At 53.1% G+C, this 16,672-nt stretch overlaps 5 protein-coding genes across 5 annotated transcripts; 4 read left to right on the top strand and 1 right to left on the bottom strand.

Moving 5' to 3' along the window:
* The first annotated feature begins 894 nt into the window (after positions 1-894).
* SEPMUDRAFT_152043 (uncharacterized protein) lies at positions 895-2,883 on the top strand. The gene has a single exon (XM_016907209.1). The coding sequence runs from the start codon at positions 1,490-1,492 to the stop codon at positions 2,144-2,146; it is 657 nt and encodes a 218-aa protein (XP_016756474.1). The 5' UTR covers positions 895-1,489; the 3' UTR covers positions 2,147-2,883.
* An 854-nt stretch (positions 2,884-3,737) lies between these two features.
* Positions 3,738-6,408, bottom strand: SEPMUDRAFT_152042 (uncharacterized protein). The gene is made up of 6 exons (XM_016907208.1): positions 6,023-6,408; positions 5,769-5,933; positions 5,551-5,572; positions 4,500-5,486; positions 4,258-4,379; positions 3,738-4,208 (listed from the first exon to the last, which is right to left on the bottom strand). The coding sequence occupies exons 1-6, from the start codon at positions 6,302-6,304 to the stop codon at positions 4,185-4,187; spliced, it is 1,602 nt and encodes a 533-aa protein (XP_016756473.1). The 5' UTR covers positions 6,305-6,408; the 3' UTR covers positions 3,738-4,184.
* A 1,896-nt stretch (positions 6,409-8,304) lies between these two features.
* Positions 8,305-10,035, top strand: SEPMUDRAFT_152041 (acetolactate synthase small-subunit precursor-like protein). Its single transcript, XM_016907207.1, has 4 exons — positions 8,305-9,037; positions 9,136-9,355; positions 9,431-9,840; positions 9,918-10,035. The coding sequence occupies exons 1-3, from the start codon at positions 8,330-8,332 to the stop codon at positions 9,529-9,531; spliced, it is 1,029 nt and encodes a 342-aa protein (XP_016756472.1). The 5' UTR covers positions 8,305-8,329; the 3' UTR covers positions 9,532-9,840; positions 9,918-10,035.
* A 220-nt stretch (positions 10,036-10,255) lies between these two features.
* SEPMUDRAFT_166817 (FAD binding domain protein) lies at positions 10,256-12,130 on the top strand (the record flags this gene model as incomplete). The annotated part of the gene is made up of 3 exons (XM_016908260.1): positions 10,256-10,809; positions 10,903-10,928; positions 11,007-12,130. 3 exons carry the CDS (start codon positions 10,256-10,258, stop codon positions 12,128-12,130), a joined length of 1,704 nt encoding a protein of 567 aa, XP_016756471.1.
* A 524-nt stretch (positions 12,131-12,654) lies between these two features.
* Positions 12,655-15,593, top strand: SEPMUDRAFT_152039 (methionine synthase). The gene is made up of 2 exons (XM_016907206.1): positions 12,655-12,802; positions 12,895-15,593. The coding sequence occupies exons 1-2, from the start codon at positions 12,788-12,790 to the stop codon at positions 15,190-15,192; spliced, it is 2,313 nt and encodes a 770-aa protein (XP_016756470.1). The 5' UTR covers positions 12,655-12,787; the 3' UTR covers positions 15,193-15,593.
* The last annotated feature ends 1,079 nt before the right edge of the window (positions 15,594-16,672 follow it).

Genomic DNA, 16,672 nt, shown 5'->3' with positions numbered 1-16,672 from the left:
AAGACAAGGAGAGTAGGTCGGAGAGGAAGCAACACAGTCAGGGCAGTGGTGGAAGTCGTGGGTCTCGAGGTGATACAGGTCTGGAGGAGGTATAGGCCTGGAGGAAGTACAGGCCTGGAGGAGGTATAGGCCTGGAGGAGGTATAGGCTTGGTGAAGATGGATACAAGACTGGCGTCAGCTTCTCTGTATCTCCTGACATCAAGACAAGGAGAGTAGATCAGAGAGGAAGCAACACGGTCAGAGTATCAGGAAGCAGTGGGCCTCGAGGAGGTCCAGGCCGAGAGAAGATACAAGCCTGGTAAAGATACAAGACTGGCGTCAGCTTCTCTGCATCTCCTGACAAGAACACAAGGAGAGTAGGTCGGAGAGTAAGCAACACGGTCAGACCAGCGTGTCTCTCGAGGGAAAGGTATCTCAAGGACACGGCGAGGCAAATGGGAAGAGGGTGGAGGGTGGTCCCAAAATGAAATTTTTGCCTCGCCGTGTCAGTGACTTCTCAGCATCGTTTTTGCGTGAACTACCTGATTTTGACAAACAATGCATTGTTGTGCCTTTCCTTCCCGAATAAATTGACTGCTTGATATTGGCCTGCTTCGCTTCCCAATCAGTTTGGTCATTCTCACGCGTCTATTGATATTCATTATAGATGCCAGAAGACCAATTTGAGCAGCATAGGAGTCCATACTCGATGCTATCTTTTACTATTGTGCTTGCTTGTTGTGCTATGCACTATGCACTCACCACTATAGCACAAGCCAATCGTAAGCTGACACGCATGCAGCACAGAAGACTTTTGTGCAACTGTTCTGCCGTTGTTTACTAACCTCCCTCTCCCTTTTCACTCTCATACACACTCACTCTTCTCTTTCTTCCCTCTTCCTTCTCTACCATCACTTCGCTCTATTCTCGCTCTCTCTTGACTCCTTTCTCCTCTCTGCTTCATTGTCGACTCTCCGTACCGACCGTCCCAGCTGCATGGTCCTATCTATTCCATGCCTTGTCAATATACATCGAATAGCAAGGCACGACGACTAGATCTGAGAACAGTCCTTTCTCAGGCCTCTCACTCTTGAACAAATAGCATGCATAGCCTGCTTTAAACAAGATGACTTCTTCCGGCCTTTCATATTCTCCAATATCATATCGCACATATCCCGAGCGGCGCAATTCGACGCCAACATGGACGACCCCAGTTTCCCAGCCCAGCCTTTCCGAGGGCCAAGATAGCGCGTCGCCGCCCCGTCTCACTGCTCACATCATTGTAGTAGAAACTAGTCCCGACTCCCCCCAGCCTTGGAATTGACCCTGGCAAATACGATGACGTGAAGGGCTGATGAGAGAGGGAGACGAGCAGCATCTATGTAATCCCGATCCCTTCTGTGGTCCCCCATCCATCCCCCTCCTCTCCCACTCCCATCCTGTCTCCTCTTGCAACTACTAAACTCCTCCTCCTCCTGCTACTCCTCTCCCCACCCCACCCACCCACTCATGGCCGCCCAAATCGTCACGGTCGAGCCCTCGCTCGCCAGCGGAGCCAGCGGAGCAACCGCCCGATCACACACCAGACGCGGAGCCGACCTCGTCGAGCGACTAAACGCTCTCGAGCACGAAAAACGCTCTCGACGCCATTCTCACGCAGGCCAACTCGTCCTTGCCCCTCGACCCGGAGCAGCAGCAGCAGATCGTTCAGTCCGCGACATCAACGACGAAATCCGCGCTCTCGAAGCCGAAAAACAAGCATACAGATACGAAACCCGCGCAGCCGCAGAACGAGATATGGCTCATAGATTTCGTTCTCGAGCATCCAGTGAAGCGCCGGCGCCTCGATCGCGCTATCTTAGCGAACGAGAAATTCTCGTCCAAGAAGGCGATTTGCGTCGTTCGCGATCACGCTATGCGGGTAGTGAAAGAGGATTGGTTCTGCATAAGGAGGAATTTGGGAGAGGACCGGGAAGAGATTTTGTTTATGAAGAGTGGGAACGCCGGCATAGGAGTCAGCCTCCTGCGGAACTTGTGCTGTATGATCCGGAGAGATATGGACCGCGTGAGGTGGTGTATGAACGTGCGCCGAGTCCGATTCGGAAGGTGGTCAGAGTGAGGAAGGATAGGAAGGGGAGAATGAGTTTGGTTCGGAGTGCGCATTGAAAGAAGGGCGTACTTTTTCCATTGTGGGCGAGAAGACACGGGTTGGTTTGCCAGTGTTGCGCATTGCTCTTGCAGGCCTTTATAAATAAGGTGCCCTTGGAGCAGAGCACGACTGTGATCCGATGTAAATTCTCGGTCTACACACTCACTGCCCACTGGACCTCTTCTACAAAAAATCTGAATCGGCACTACAGGACGCTGCACCAGTAGCAGGCAGGCCTCGAGACACCAATAGCAGCCTCGCCATATTGCGCCAATCGTCCAACACATTACAGCCTGGCTCTCGGCAACCCATCCAAAACTCCTCCTCCCAGTCCCTCCCAAAGCGGATTGCGGAAGCACGTCACGAGAACAAGGCAACAACAGCCTTATATCGCGCGGCGAACTTGATGCCAACGAGGAACAGGTTCTCCAAGAAGATGGGCCATGCATGACTGGCTGGGGAACAGCTTCAAGGCACAAGAAATCGACAAATCTCGTAGCTGAACGGGTCAAGCGTGACGGGCGAGCTTGGGGGAAAAGCCATGTGTGTGCACTATTGAAAGAGGTGCCAAAATTTGATATATGAAGATGCAGAAATGAGTTTCTATTTTGATTGCACGGATTGATGCAATGAGATGGAGCGAGACGGGGCTGAGAAGGGTAGCAAGCAAGAATGTGAATTATTCTTACACACGAGCTGATGAGAGCTGGAGGCAGAACGTATATAAAAATAAAAAAATCAGACTGCAATCCAGCCCTACCTCTTGTTGCACGTTGAGAGAAATACAGGTACAGTAACTCTTCTTTCTTTTCTGCAACTGCAGCCACCAAAAAACAAGCCAAGCCCAAGTCCAAGTCAAGTCGTAAACGCCATGCTGCAGCAGAGTCCTACCTACTGAAGATGATTAGTATAACAACCAGCAAGAATGTCCGGATGGCTGTTTGCCCTTGATATAAAATGAAATGCTCGAAGCGTGCATAACTACCAAGGAATATACTCACACTCGATAACTACTACCTCCTAGCGGCAAGATCAATAAAATCATTGCCCTCGTACTCTGAAAATTCCCTCACTGCCCACATCATTGAGACCAACAAAGCATCTGCGAAAAAAACTGCAAAATACCCACCGAAAGGTAGCTTTCGCTGCGTACCTACCGACCTTAGACCCGTGTCTTCTTCCAAGATACGAGTATGTATAAATCAGGTGGATCTCGAGTACGCCTGCAAAAAGGGCATGATTCGCCAGATCGTGTACTGTCACGTCGTGCAGTTTGCGATTCAACGTAAAGTGTTTCCTTGGCTGGCTGGCTGGCTGGCGTGGGCTGACAGCAAACATGAGACCGAGCGGAGGTCGCGAATATCATTATGGTCTTCAGACTGCTGCTATTCCAGCTCATCCCGACGGCTGCCGACTGCGCTGGCTTGCTCTATCAGGAGGCGAGGAGCAAGCCTCAGGAGGGTCACCGTGTCGATATCCTCCGGGAACAAGCCCATCGCAATGTGATCGGGATACGTGCCGTCTAGAACGCCTTGACCACAATGTTGCAGGAACCGACATCACGGTCGAGCGGTCGACTCGGCTTGTGGAGAATAGGTACACCACTTCGGCGGGGATCTTCTGGTTTGGTCACAATCTATTGACAGCAATCTCTGCCTACCTTCTTGAGCGCTCTTACTAGACTACGACACATGAGTCGCTAGTCCATTCGGCACAGCTGCAGACCAGAAGAGGCTGAGCCAAGATCGTCGGGGATTCACCGGTGATCGTAATGTTGCTACAAGTCTGTGAAACGTCAACATGACAGAATGTCCATTTCTTCTCAATAGGTATGTTCGCTTTTGACCATGTCAGTACTCGGGCTACGAGTTGTGGACGTGGCAGTGCCGCTGCGGAGCGGACTAGCTGCTGCGCCAACAAGTCAGGTTCTTTGGCACACATCGCGCCTCATCTTGCAGCTGCCAGTGCATGATCACACCAGCACTCCGACGCTTCTATTCATTTCAATCTTTCATCGAGCCACGCTCGCCGTCCACGATGGCAGGACGGTCCACATTACATGCCCGGTGGGGGAGGGACCTGAGAGTGTCAGTTGAACTCGCACAAGTAAGTGATCTTTGTAACTCACAGCACTATAGCCTTGGTTTGCACCGGGTGGTGGTGGTGGCGGTGGGATGCCCTGTTGATCCTGTGGCGCAGCCGTCATTCCGTTCGTGTAGTCCACTGGAGTTTGTGTCTGCTGAGCATACGCTGCGAGATGTTAGTACGGAGCATGCAAGTACTGCGAGAGAGGCTTGCAGCCAATCATTACTCGAGGCTCGACTCCTCCCTCGCCGCAAGAGAGGGATTCAAAAGGAGAGCTCTGCTTACCTTGATACGCACCAGCAGCGCCTGGTTGCATGAACTGAGCCATGACAACGCCATAACCTCCGTATGCAGAGTAAGGATCCGCTGATGGGTTCTGCGCATAATAGACTGCCCATGCCTCGTACTGCTTCTGTTGTTCAATCGGATCGGCTGGAGCGACGGCAGTCTGCGCTGGTGCCGTAGAAACTTGATCTGTGGTAATGCCGTATCCTGGTTGAGCTGGGTTGTACTGTGCATATTGCTCTGCTTGGCATACAGGAGCAGCATAGCCACCTCCATAGCCACCGTTGGCGGGTGACATGATACCACCATACGCACTACCGCCGCCTCCACCACCACCACCACCACCACCACCGTAGGGTCCAGAATGCTGGCGATCTAGGCCGCGATCATGGTAGCCTCCGCGACCTTCGCCGCCATAGCCACCGCGTCCACCAAATCCGCCGTTGTGTCGTGGCGGCCGCTCCTTGAATTCCTGGTACGAGGTGCGAACAGCCTCGAGGAGCGAGTTGCACTGAGCTTCGGCCTCGTCCACCATAGCCTGCTCGGGTCCAGCAACATGCAGGTACATGGCCTCGTCGCTCTCCCGTCCCGTGTCGTGTTCCATGAACCCCGAACCGCGACCCTTGATCTGGACGCGACATCTGGTCTCCTGCTGAATGTGTTTCACGTAACTGCCTCCATGGCCCACGACTTGTGCTCGAAGATTGAAGCCCGGGATCGGTTCAAGGTCGATGGGTATGCGCTTCTCCGGCCACTTGCGGCGGCCCAGATGGTCGCGGTCAGGCTGCGGCTCTCGAGGCTCTTCGCGACGGCGGAATCGGCGTTCGTCGATCAGGTTTGGGAGCTCCTGCTGCATGAGCTCTTCGATCTTCTTCACGGCTTGTTCGAGGCCGTCCTTTGTGGTGCTCGTCACGTGGAGGTAAAGCGGCGGATTGGCAGCAGTGGCCATGCTCTTATCCGGGTAGTAGTTCCCGCGAGTAGTAACATCTTTTCATGCGATCAGTGTTCGGTTCCTAAATAGTCAAAATCGTTCGTTCAAATGGAAGCGTACCAGCGCCAGTCTCTTCTTTGATCTAGATGTCACATGCAGGTCAGCAGATGCAAATGGGGGGTCGCCGCCGGTGGCTGTAGCACGCTAGGTGTAAGTCCAAAGTGCTTCTCATCTCAAGTTTGTATTACAAACTCAGTGCTGTTGATCGTGGGGAGGCGAGAGGGACGAGGCTGGTTGCGGACAGCTGAGAGTATCAGTGGGATCAAGTGTGTATTTACCATCTTTTGCGTGCTGCCTTTAGTCAATGTGTAGCGGTTTCGAAGGTCATTGACCTCAATGTCTTTGATGAAGTCACCGTCCTGTTGATATACTTCGTGGTTGAGGGCCGCGCCTTTTTCCGAGGCCGAGGGAGATTTTGATGCGCCAGCGGCTGCGTTGGAAGCCTGCGAGTTGCGCGGTGCGTCAGTGAGTGCTTCTTTATTTCCCTCGTTGTCTCTGACCGGCGCTGCGCAAGAACAATGCTCATACTCACCGGACGAATCGGCGGCACATCCACATGCTGGATGCCCTTCTGCCTCTGCAGCTGCGCGGTGATGCGGGCAGCCGCGGCGGCAGCAATTGCGGCCGGGTCTTTGACCTCGTCTTTGGTCGGAGTCTCGACGCTCTTAACGGGGCTACGCTCGCGGGCGGTGGCAGCAGTATCGGCGGCCTTGCAGACAGGGCTGCGCGAGCGTCGGTCGAATCGAGACTTGCGCGGAGGCTCCTCGCTGGGGGCCTGGTCGAAGCGCGAGCGCTTTCGTGGTTCCTCAGCCATGGTGCTGTTCGACGCGCTCTCGCGATGATAAAGAGGGATGAGTGAAGGTGGAAGTGAGGTGATCTGTCGCTGTCGAACCGGGGAAGTGCTTCTTTCTGTGTTTCTGTCCACAGTGACGAGAAGGTGGAAACTTTGCCGAGTAGAAAGCTCACGAGCGCTCACTCATTGAAAAGTGCCCGGGCCCGGGCCCGGGACCGGAACGGGGCGCGGCATCTTGCTGCCGCCACGATATATGGCCACTTTACTACAAACCGGCGGCCGGGGGGCATCCCAATCTATGGACTACATGTACAGTGCTGCTTACCGAAGTGGCCCAGGTCTGTGCAAGCGCTAGGGACGGTCCGGTATCAGCTAGCCGGGAATAGTGCTCAGAACCTTTGAAACCCAAATCTGCAGCGAGATATCGACGTCTTTCGGCCCTTTCCTCATTTATACGCGTCTATACCTGTTTAGTCCGCTCGGACCGCTCCTAGCGCCTGCACAGACCTGGGCCACTTCGGTAAGCAGCACTGTACTCTCCGTGTTCGTGTCAGAATGTACAATTCGTTTGCAGCGTCCTTGATCCTCTTCTCACGCAGAATGATTTCAGCCGCCTTCATGGGGACGTCGCCTTTTAGGGTTGCCTCAGCCTACTCAATGGAGGGCATGAGTGTCACTGCATGGCGCTCCGCAGCCTCGTCCAGGCTCTCCACAGCCTTGTGCCGGCGTGTGAGTCGAACATGCTACGCTCCAGCGACTTTTCGATTCCTGGGCAGCATTTGATTTCCCTCAAGGACGCTCGTTGCTTTAGATGCCCCTGCACGGCTTAGTAGTACGGGTTCCTAGCACCAAGGTGTGCGATTCATCAGAGCAAGGCGGGCTCCTCAGGACTCAGCATACAGTTTCGGATGCTTTCCAATATGCATTCATGCGACTGGGCCGCTCTGGCTGCTCTGACTTCGACAAGCTAGATCACGGGCGACTGGACAAGACTACACCAATCCTCACGGAAGCCAAAAGACCCTACGTGCGATCTTCTTGGATGGTGGCATGGGTTGTGGATCATGAGGACCAAACTAGGCAGGCAAACAGACTCTGGTCCCGCTATCGGTACGTACTAGATGCCACATGCGCATTGAGCGCCCGTAGCTACTTGCACCACCATCCATAAGGTAGCATAGCGCCTCCCGAGAAAGGCAGCCTGGCTGGGTCCTACTCACAACCTTATAGGCGTTTCAGACCTTTCGCCCGTAGATCTTGTAGAAAACTCTTATAGATAAGGCTAAGGGGCCCTCGGTCTCTGCAATCTTCGACTCCTCCTATCTGTAGGTTATTTAGGAAACGCAAATTATACAACTGTTGAGAATCGACTTAATTATAACTCGAACTCGGTTACAAAGCTATAGAAGGACAATGCCTATACACTACGGCAACTACGCTCCGCAAAGGAAACATATATGTGGGTGATCTTTAGAGCGGACCACTGCAACACATAGAAGCTGATATGCCCAGACGATTATATACATCATTCTGGATGGTCGCAGTGGATAATACTACAGGACGTAATCACGGCTCTGGGGAAGTTAGGGGCATCTTGAACAGCTCCGACCTAGCTCTGCACGCTCCCCATATGACACATATCAAGATAGGTAGTAATCCACCAACGATGATGGCTTATGACGAAGGGTTGAGACGATAATCTCCAAGGTACAAGTGAACGAATTCTTGCTGAGCTTTCATCGCGGTGAATCGTACTGTATCACTTGAAAATGAGCAACAACGTCAGATCTGCACAACCTCACTTTCTCGTCGCTGCTCTTCATCTCGCCCTATCAGTGCTACCAGAGGTCTACCTTAACTCCTACGGAGCCCGGTACCTTACCTTCAATGTTACTCCTAAGTTCAGCTGTCATTTAAGCTTTTGACGGGCCGTTGCCGTCAAATCTGTGACTCCGCGATCGCATAATACTGTAACTTCATTTATGCGCAACACCAAACACTCTCCCTCCTCCCATTCCCTACTTCTCCCACCCATTGTCCTCCACAATGGCCTCAAAACGCGCAGTACAGCTGCTCTCCAAGCAGTTCCAATCGTCCACTATTCTCAAGACCACCACAGCCACTCAAATCCGACAGCAATCCTCCACCTCCGCAATCGCCTGGAAAGCTCTCAACCGCCGCATCGCACCTCTTCCCACAGTCACCGGCCAATCGAGCGCCATAACGCCTGCTGCAGCCGTCTCCTCCATTCTCTACGAGACCCCCGTTCCTGACAAAGCGCCGCCCAAACGCCATATCCTCAACTGTCTGGTCCAAAACGAGCCCGGAGTCCTCTCTCGCGTGTCTGGTATTCTTGCGGCTCGAGGCTTCAACATCGACTCTCTCGTCGTCTGTAGTACAGAAGTCGCAGACCTCTCTCGCATGACTATTGTGCTTCAGGGACAGGATGGCGTGGTAGAGCAGGCGAGGAGGCAATTGGAGGATCTGGTTCCTGTGTGGGCTGTGTTGGATTACACGCAAGCTCCACTTGTGCAGAGGGAGCTTCTGCTGGCGAAGATTAGCATCTTGGGTCCTGAGTACTTTGAGGAGCTGTTGGCGCATCACCGAGAGATGACGGGGAGCACTTCGCAATATGGGGATGCGGCTCGTGGTGCCATCGCTTCAGGGGAGTTGGGGAACATCGATGGACAAGCGGATACGACTTCAGCTACGAGCGCGAGTTTTGAGGAGGATATGGACGCTGGAGGTGTTTCAGTACGTTCTTCTCTTTTTGGCCCTCAAGAAGACTACTTCATTTAACTCCACATGGCTTTTTTACTTCTTGAGATGAAGCTAACTTTTGCTACTTCTAGCACGTTGACTTTCACCCACGCAACCTTGCCCCATCCGAAGCTCTTCGCATGAAACACCAACATCTCGAAACCATTACTTACCTCGTACACCAATTCGGGGGCAAGATTCTGGATATCTCCACGAACAACTGCATCGTTGAGCTCAGCGCGAAGCCCACTAGAATTGATTCGTTCATGAAGCTGATTACGCCTTTCGGTATCCTGGAGTCCGCACGGACAGGTCAGTTCCCTTCCTTCTCATTTGACGAATTACCTCCGCTAGTATGGGAAGTGTATGCTGATTTGATCCGAACAGGCCTGATGGCACTGCCACGTACGCCGCTGGATGGTGCTGAGAACGAACAGACTGTGGAAGTGGAAGAGGTCATGGACGCTGCTTCACTGCCACCATCGTAGGCGAAGAAGTCACGTAGCCTTTTGCATCCGATCTTGGATAGCTCAAGGCCACTCCTCCATGCTTGCGCTAGACCTCATGAGACTCGAGACTCGCCTGTACTGACAGCATACTGAGCTACCTGGGTCGGCCCTGGGAGACACTGAGGACCGGCTAATCATTTCCATGGATAGCGGTGGTGTTTGAGGCGTACCTGTATTTGGAGCGCTCTGGAGATCTGTGCACAGGAAGCTCTCACGAGCTGGCAGGACTGATGGGTATATCTCATCACTGTGTATGGATAGTATATGCAATTCGCTTCTAATGTTTCAGTGAGTGAACCTCGATTGTGGCTTTCCGTTACAACCTCGCAGGAATAGTCTCTGATATGCACTTCGGGCTCTCCCAGACGAGAGTTTGAAGTTGTAATTTAGACATCAAATGGACATTCACGCGCGAAGGCCCTATAACAAACATCTTGGTACTGTCCGTTACTACTAACTACAGCGAACATATAATGCGAGATCTTAAACCCAGACTGTCCCGAGTAATATAAGACAAAACTTCGGTTGTAATAGTAGGTATGACGCTTATCTATCTAGGTAGTGGACCTGGAAGGAGGACCTTGATGGCAGTAGATCAAAGGCCCCCTCCGTGACCGCTGTCTGCAAACCTTCATTTGCCATTCACATAGCGAGCGCATACCAACTACGAGAAGCAGTACCTATACCTACACGCACCATCACAATGTCAACATCAATAAGACCCGATAGCCCAGTATCCCCCGAGAAAGACAATCCTCTCCTCCCATTCATCTACGACACCATCATCATCGGCGCCGGACCCTGCGGCCTAGCCACGGCCGCAAGACTCCGCGAACACACTCCCTCTGCGATTTTCACCGACGAAGAACATCATCGCTACCACTGGATCAACAAGAAACAAGCTGCAATCAAAAATTCCAAGACCGGTCAGACTCGATTACCTCGTAGGAGCCAGTCCGCGTTATCATCATCATTACAACAGAGAAAAAATCGTACATGGCCATCAATGCTCGTCCTGGATAGTTCTGGAGATAGCTGGATGGCGAAGTGGAAACGGCTCTTTGCTGTGTTGGAGATTCGCCATTTGAGGAGTCCGATGTTTTTCCATCCGGATCCTCGGGATCGAGATGGGTTGTTGGAGTATGTTCATGCGGTGGGACGTGAGTGCGAGTGTGTGGAGATTGCGGGTTGTGTGGGGAGGGAATTGAGTAAGCATCAGTTGAAGAAGCGGAGGAGGAGAGGGGGAGGGAGTGAGCGGTATGGATGGTTTTTCTTGTTCTTCTTCTTCTTCGCTAAAAGACTAAGATGGTGTCTTGAACACATTATTGGTGGCTGATTGATTTGATGTAGGGCGAAGCCGGCTGTTACGATTGATGGTGAGTTGGTTGCCCGTGCCGCTGAGCTTGGATATAAAGATACCTTGCCTAGCTAATCCTTCGACCTGCTACATTCAGAACGAGATCGTAAAGACTACTATATCCCACCAGCTGACCTCTTTCAATCGTATTGCTCCTTCATCGCGGAACGATACAGTCTCCAGACTTCAGACCTCGTCCAACAAGCCACAGTATCAAACATTGACTACGACTACGTTCCACAAATCTCTCCGCACGAGAAGATATTCACCATCACGACCTCCCACTCAATCCACTACTCACGAACGGCCGTGCTCGCAGTTGGAGCAGGAAACGCCCCCTCAATTCCCATACCCTTTCCCCAACACGGCTGCCCCTGTGCTTGCCACGCCTTCCAACCCATCGACAACCCACTGCCAGCTCGACTCACGTCTCATGTCGAGACCAACATCCTCGTCATAGGCGGCGGTCTCACCAGTGCCCAAGTCTCCGACCGCGCCATTCGCCACGGCGCAACCAAAGTCTTTCACATCATGCGCGGCCCCCTTAAAATCAAACCTTTCGACGTCGATTTATCCTGGATGGGCAAATTTCGCAACCACGAGAAAGCGTCTTTTTGGTCCGCAGATTCTGATGCGGAGCGAAGCGAGCTCATCAAATCTGCGAGAGGAGGTGGAAGTATCACGCCGAGGTTTGCGAGGATTGTACAAGGACATTGTAAAACTGGCAAACTCGCACTACATACGCATACGACAGTGAAGAAGTGTCAATATGATGCTGTGGAGCAGGCGTGGAGTATTCAGACCGAGCCTTGTATACCAGAGTTGGAGGCTGCGAGTATTCATCATGTCTACTTTGCAACAGGGGTAGCGTCGGATTTTGAAAAGTTGCCGTATTTGCAGACGATATGTGAGAAGTATCCTATCAAGGGCTATGATGGACTTCCGGCGTTGACTGATGATCTGACATGGAGGGATGATGTGCCTCTGTTTGTGACGGGGAAGTTCGCGGCTTTGAGGTTAGGGCCTGGAGCGGGCAATCTGGAAGGTGCGAGAGTTGGTGCTGAGCGGATTGCGTGGGCGATGCAAGAGTACTTGGGAAAAGACGGAATGGGAGGGAGTTGTATGGAGGAGGAGGAGGAGGAGGAGGAAAAGAAGTTGGGAGGAGAGTATCGATATGCGGTGGGCTTGGGAAGTCGATTCGAGAGTCTGGGACTATTGTAAGGTGACTCAGGCAGAACTCTCAATCCCACCACACTGCCCGGCCTCTGGCTGATTCCACTGTTGACTGTTCCTCATCAGGTGCAGTCTTCACAACACGAGGACTGGTGCAAAAGAAAATTCAACAAAACGCCACTGGCACCTACACCGGCCAGCGCCATCAAATATTGCACCACTCGTGACTCCGGGATTCGATCTTTGTTCCCTTAGACTGATTTCGATAAATTCTTCCATTGAAACTTGGAAGCTGGCTGACATAATGCTACTGAGAGTGCCTAAGCCTTTAAGGGGCAGCCTAGTGTAACGAATTTCGTGCTATACAGTGATATCACCGTAATTACATCGGACTGGGCGTAGCTGGCGGAGCGAAATCTCTAAACCCCTGATGATGGTATCGATAGCAGCAAGCATTGTTCGCAAAGTGGCGTGCTCTCCGAAATTACCCCACCATCGAAAAATCAGACCAGCAGCTGTGTGTGTGCTCTCTCGTCATTCCACTATTTTATCCCTCCCCTCTCTGTTGTCTCTTCTCCTTCTTCCTCTCTTCCCTCCTCACCCTCACCGCTTTACCAACAAAGCACATCTACTCTACCTTCACTGTCTGCACAACGCCGGCAGCTCTTGATTCATTCCCACACATATCGGAAAGACGCCATCAAAATGGTGCAATCATCTGTGAGCAGACACCGCCCTTTCCATGGGGACACATTGAGAAGAACAATGGAGAGAAGAAACATCAGCGACAATGGCTGACATGAAACGAACAGGTCCTCGGTTTCCCGCGTATGGGACGTCTTCGTGACCTCAAGAAGGCCAACGAGGCGTACTGGGCGGACAAGCTCTCTCGTGATGAGCTCCTCGCCGAAGGAAAGAGACTGAGATTGGAGCACTGGAAGATCCAAAAGGACGCCGGTGTGGATATCATCCCATCCAACGACTTTGCCTACTACGACCATGTCCTCGACCACATCCAGATGTTCGGTGCTGTGCCTGAGCGATACAGCAGCGCTAAGCTGCACAAGCTCGACGAGTACTTCGCCATGGGCCGTGGTCACCAGAAGGACAACGTCGATGTGCCTTCGCTGGAAATGGTCAAGTGGTTCGACTCAAACTACCACTACGTCAAGCCCACTCTGCAAGACAACCAGACTTTCACTCTCTCCGAGAACCCCAAGCCAGTCGTTGAGTTCCTCGAGGCCAAGGAGGCAGGCATCAATACTCGCCCTGTCATTCTCGGCCCCGTCTCCTTCCTCGCTCTCGGAAAGGCTGACCGTGGCTCTTCCGTCGACCCAATCACCCTCCTCGACAAGCTTCTCCCAGTCTACGAGCAGCTCCTTACCCAGCTGAAGGAAGCTGGTGCCGAGACTGTTCAGATCGATGAGCCAGTCCTCGTCTTCGATCTCCCATCCAAGACCCGCAGCGCCTTCAAGCCAGCCTACGAGAAGCTCACTGCTCTTCAGGGCAGCAAGGGCCCACAGCTCGTCCTCGCCACCTACTTCGGCGATGTTGTGCACAACTTCGAAGTCATTGACTCCGCTCTGACCGGCACCTACGCCTTCCACGTCGACCTCGTCCGCCACCCAGAACAGCTCAGTAAGGTCATTGAGCATCTCGGACCAAAGCAGATCTTGTCTGCTGGTGTCGTTGATGGCCGTAACATTTGGAAGACCAACTTCAAGAAGGCCATTGAGGTTGTCGAGACCGCTGTACAAAAGCTCGGCAAGGAGCGTGTCATTGTTGCCACCTCCAGCTCGCTTCTCCACACCCCACACACTCTTGCTAGCGAGAAGAACCTCGACGAGGAGGTCCGCGCTTGGTTCTCCTTTGCCAGCGAGAAGGCTGTCGAGGTTGCCATCATCGCCAAGGCTGTCACCAACGGCCCCGAGTCCGTCAAGGCTGAACTCGAGGCTAATGCCAAGGACGCTCAATCCCGAGCTACTTCGAAGCGCACCAACAACCCAGAGGTTAAGAAGCGGGTCGAGGCTGTCAAGAAGGAGGATTATGAGCGCAAGTCTGGCTTTGATGCCCGTTACGCCGCACAGAAGAAGCACCTGCAGCTTCCTATGTTCCCCACCACTACCATTGGCTCATTCCCTCAGACCAAGGACATCCGTATCCAGCGCAACAAGTTCACCAAGGGTGAGATCACTGCCGAGGAGTACGAGAAGTTCATCGAGAAGGAGATTCAAGAATGCGTCAACATCCAGGAAGAGCTGGGTCTTGACGTCTTTGTCCACGGCGAGCCAGAGCGCAACGACATGGTGCAGTACTTCGGCGAGCGCCTCGATGGATATGTCTTCACCACACACGCCTGGGTCCAATCCTACGGTTCTCGATGTGTCCGCCCACCGATTCTTGTCGGTGATGTCTCCCGCCCGGCACCAATGACCGTCAAGGAGAGCAAGTACGCCGCCAGCATCAGCAAAAAGCCAATGAAGGGTATGCTTACTGGCCCCATCACTTGCCTACGATGGTCATTCCCACGTGACGATGTCCACCAGTCTGTCCAGGCTCAGCAGCTTGCACTCGCTCTTCGTGATGAGGTTGTTGACCTCGAGGCTGCCGGTGTGTACGTCATTCAGGTCGATGAGCCAGCTCTCCGTGAGGGTCTGCCTCTCCGATCGGGCTCGGAGCGCGAGAAGTACCTTGAGTGGGCTGTCAACAGCTTCAAGCTTTCCACTGCAGGTGTTGAGGACTCCACGCAGATCCACTCTCACTTCTGCTACTCCGAGTTCCAGGACTTCTTCCACGCAATAGCCGCTCTCGATGCTGACGTCCTGTCCATCGAGAACAGCAAGTCTGACGCCAAGCTCCTCAAGGTGTTCATCGACGAGGCATACCCCCGTCACATCGGACCGGGTGTGTACGATATCCACAGCCCACGTGTTCCAAGTGAGCAGGAGATCAAGGACCGCATCCAGGAGATGCTTCAGTACCTCAAGCCAGACCAGCTCTGGATCAACCCTGACTGTGGTCTCAAGACCCGTCAATGGAAGGAGACCAAGGCTGCTCTTGTCAACATGGTCAACGCTGCCAAGTACTTCCGTGAGCAGCACAGCAAGTAAGCGCGTTGCTGCGCCCTTGCATGATTTTGCTATCCCGCATGGTGTTCCTGGCGCAAACAAAATGGGAGCGAATGGGATGGTTTTTTGCCGGTCTTAGCGCCGGTGTAGCGCTCAACAGCTACGATTCAACAAGTGATACCCAATTTTACTCAACGTCTTTATCAGCGAGGAGTTTCAACAGAGGATGGTCTGTTGTTATGATGGAACGAGAAAAGTTACGGCCCGTGGACCTCAACGCTCCTGGGAGAGGATGGCATGATGGGAGGGCATCATGCGATCAGTGACTTCACAGAAGAAGGTGCTAGGCTCATAGAAGAACAGGTAGTCGCTACCAAAATTGTACTATTGATGAGGTCACTGCTTTTCTGGTGAGAGCCTTCAGGTTTTCACCTACACTGACCACCTCTCTTCCCGACGCAGTCGTATCGTCCTATATCGTGGCTCCGACCTAGAGATGCTGTCGCGAAAGTCATCTGCGCCTGCTCGCAGTTTTCGAGATGCCGACAGCAGTCTGCCATCGACGTCAGCCATCTCGCCTTCATGACTAGTTTGTCTATCTATCTACTGCACTGACATTGACCATAGCACTCTTTTACCTCACGATGGCGCCGGTGATGCACTCGAGGTCCCCCAAGATCCTAGCGACCGCCGCTACTCGTTCACGAGCTCGCGCCGCCCATCCACCTATACCCGCTCTCAGCGTACCCAAAGTGTGATGATCTCGGACCAAGATGCCAACAAGCTGATGGTCGAAGCGCTCGCGATCCAAGAGCAGCATGATCTTGATGCTTCGGACGTCAATCGACGACGAAGCACCATCTCCACCAGCGACAAGAACAACAACAACAACAAACGACTCAGCATTCGTCCCGAGACCTATGCTGCGGCATCGAACTTTAGCCAATCAAGACACTCACTCAGCGTTGTCGCAGAAGATCCCAGCCTGCTTTTCGCCAAAGCTTTGAGAGAACATCAGCAAAGTAAGGATCTCTTCCGGTCCGAAAGCAAACGTCGCGAAGGCGAAGAAGAAGCTGCGGCAGCTGTGGTGGCAGCGGCGGCGGCGATGCAATCAGATGATACAGCTGAAGCACAGCAAGGACCTTCTTTTTCTTTCTCACCCCCGTCTCCATAGCCTGCAGACGTGCCAGAGCAACAACAACAGCAGCAGCAGCAACGACAACTACAAATACCCTTCTCTACCCCCCGAATCCACACAACCCTCTCATCCTGGACCCGCTGGCCCTCTCACACGCGCCCCGAACGCGCCCTCTCCGCAGGCCTATCCGACTCCGTCATCGTCCGCGACTTCGCAGATCCCGCAACCCGCCGCCATGGCCTCACGGCTCAAGTCTTGCGCACGCAACTCCACCAACTCCAACCTGGGATGCTCGACGGACTGAAACACACGGCCAAGACAATTGTCAGCATCGCCAAATTCTACAGCTCCGTGTGGACTTCACCGGAAAGTTATCGCGGAGCG

The sequence above is a fragment of the Sphaerulina musiva genome (assembly GCF_000320565.1).
Source record: "Sphaerulina musiva SO2202 unplaced genomic scaffold SEPMUscaffold_12, whole genome shotgun sequence".
Lineage (NCBI taxonomy): Eukaryota > Fungi > Ascomycota > Dothideomycetes > Mycosphaerellales > Mycosphaerellaceae > Sphaerulina > Sphaerulina musiva.
The sequence above is the reverse complement of the archived record's forward strand: the minus strand, read 5'-3'. Positions and strand labels throughout refer to the sequence as shown.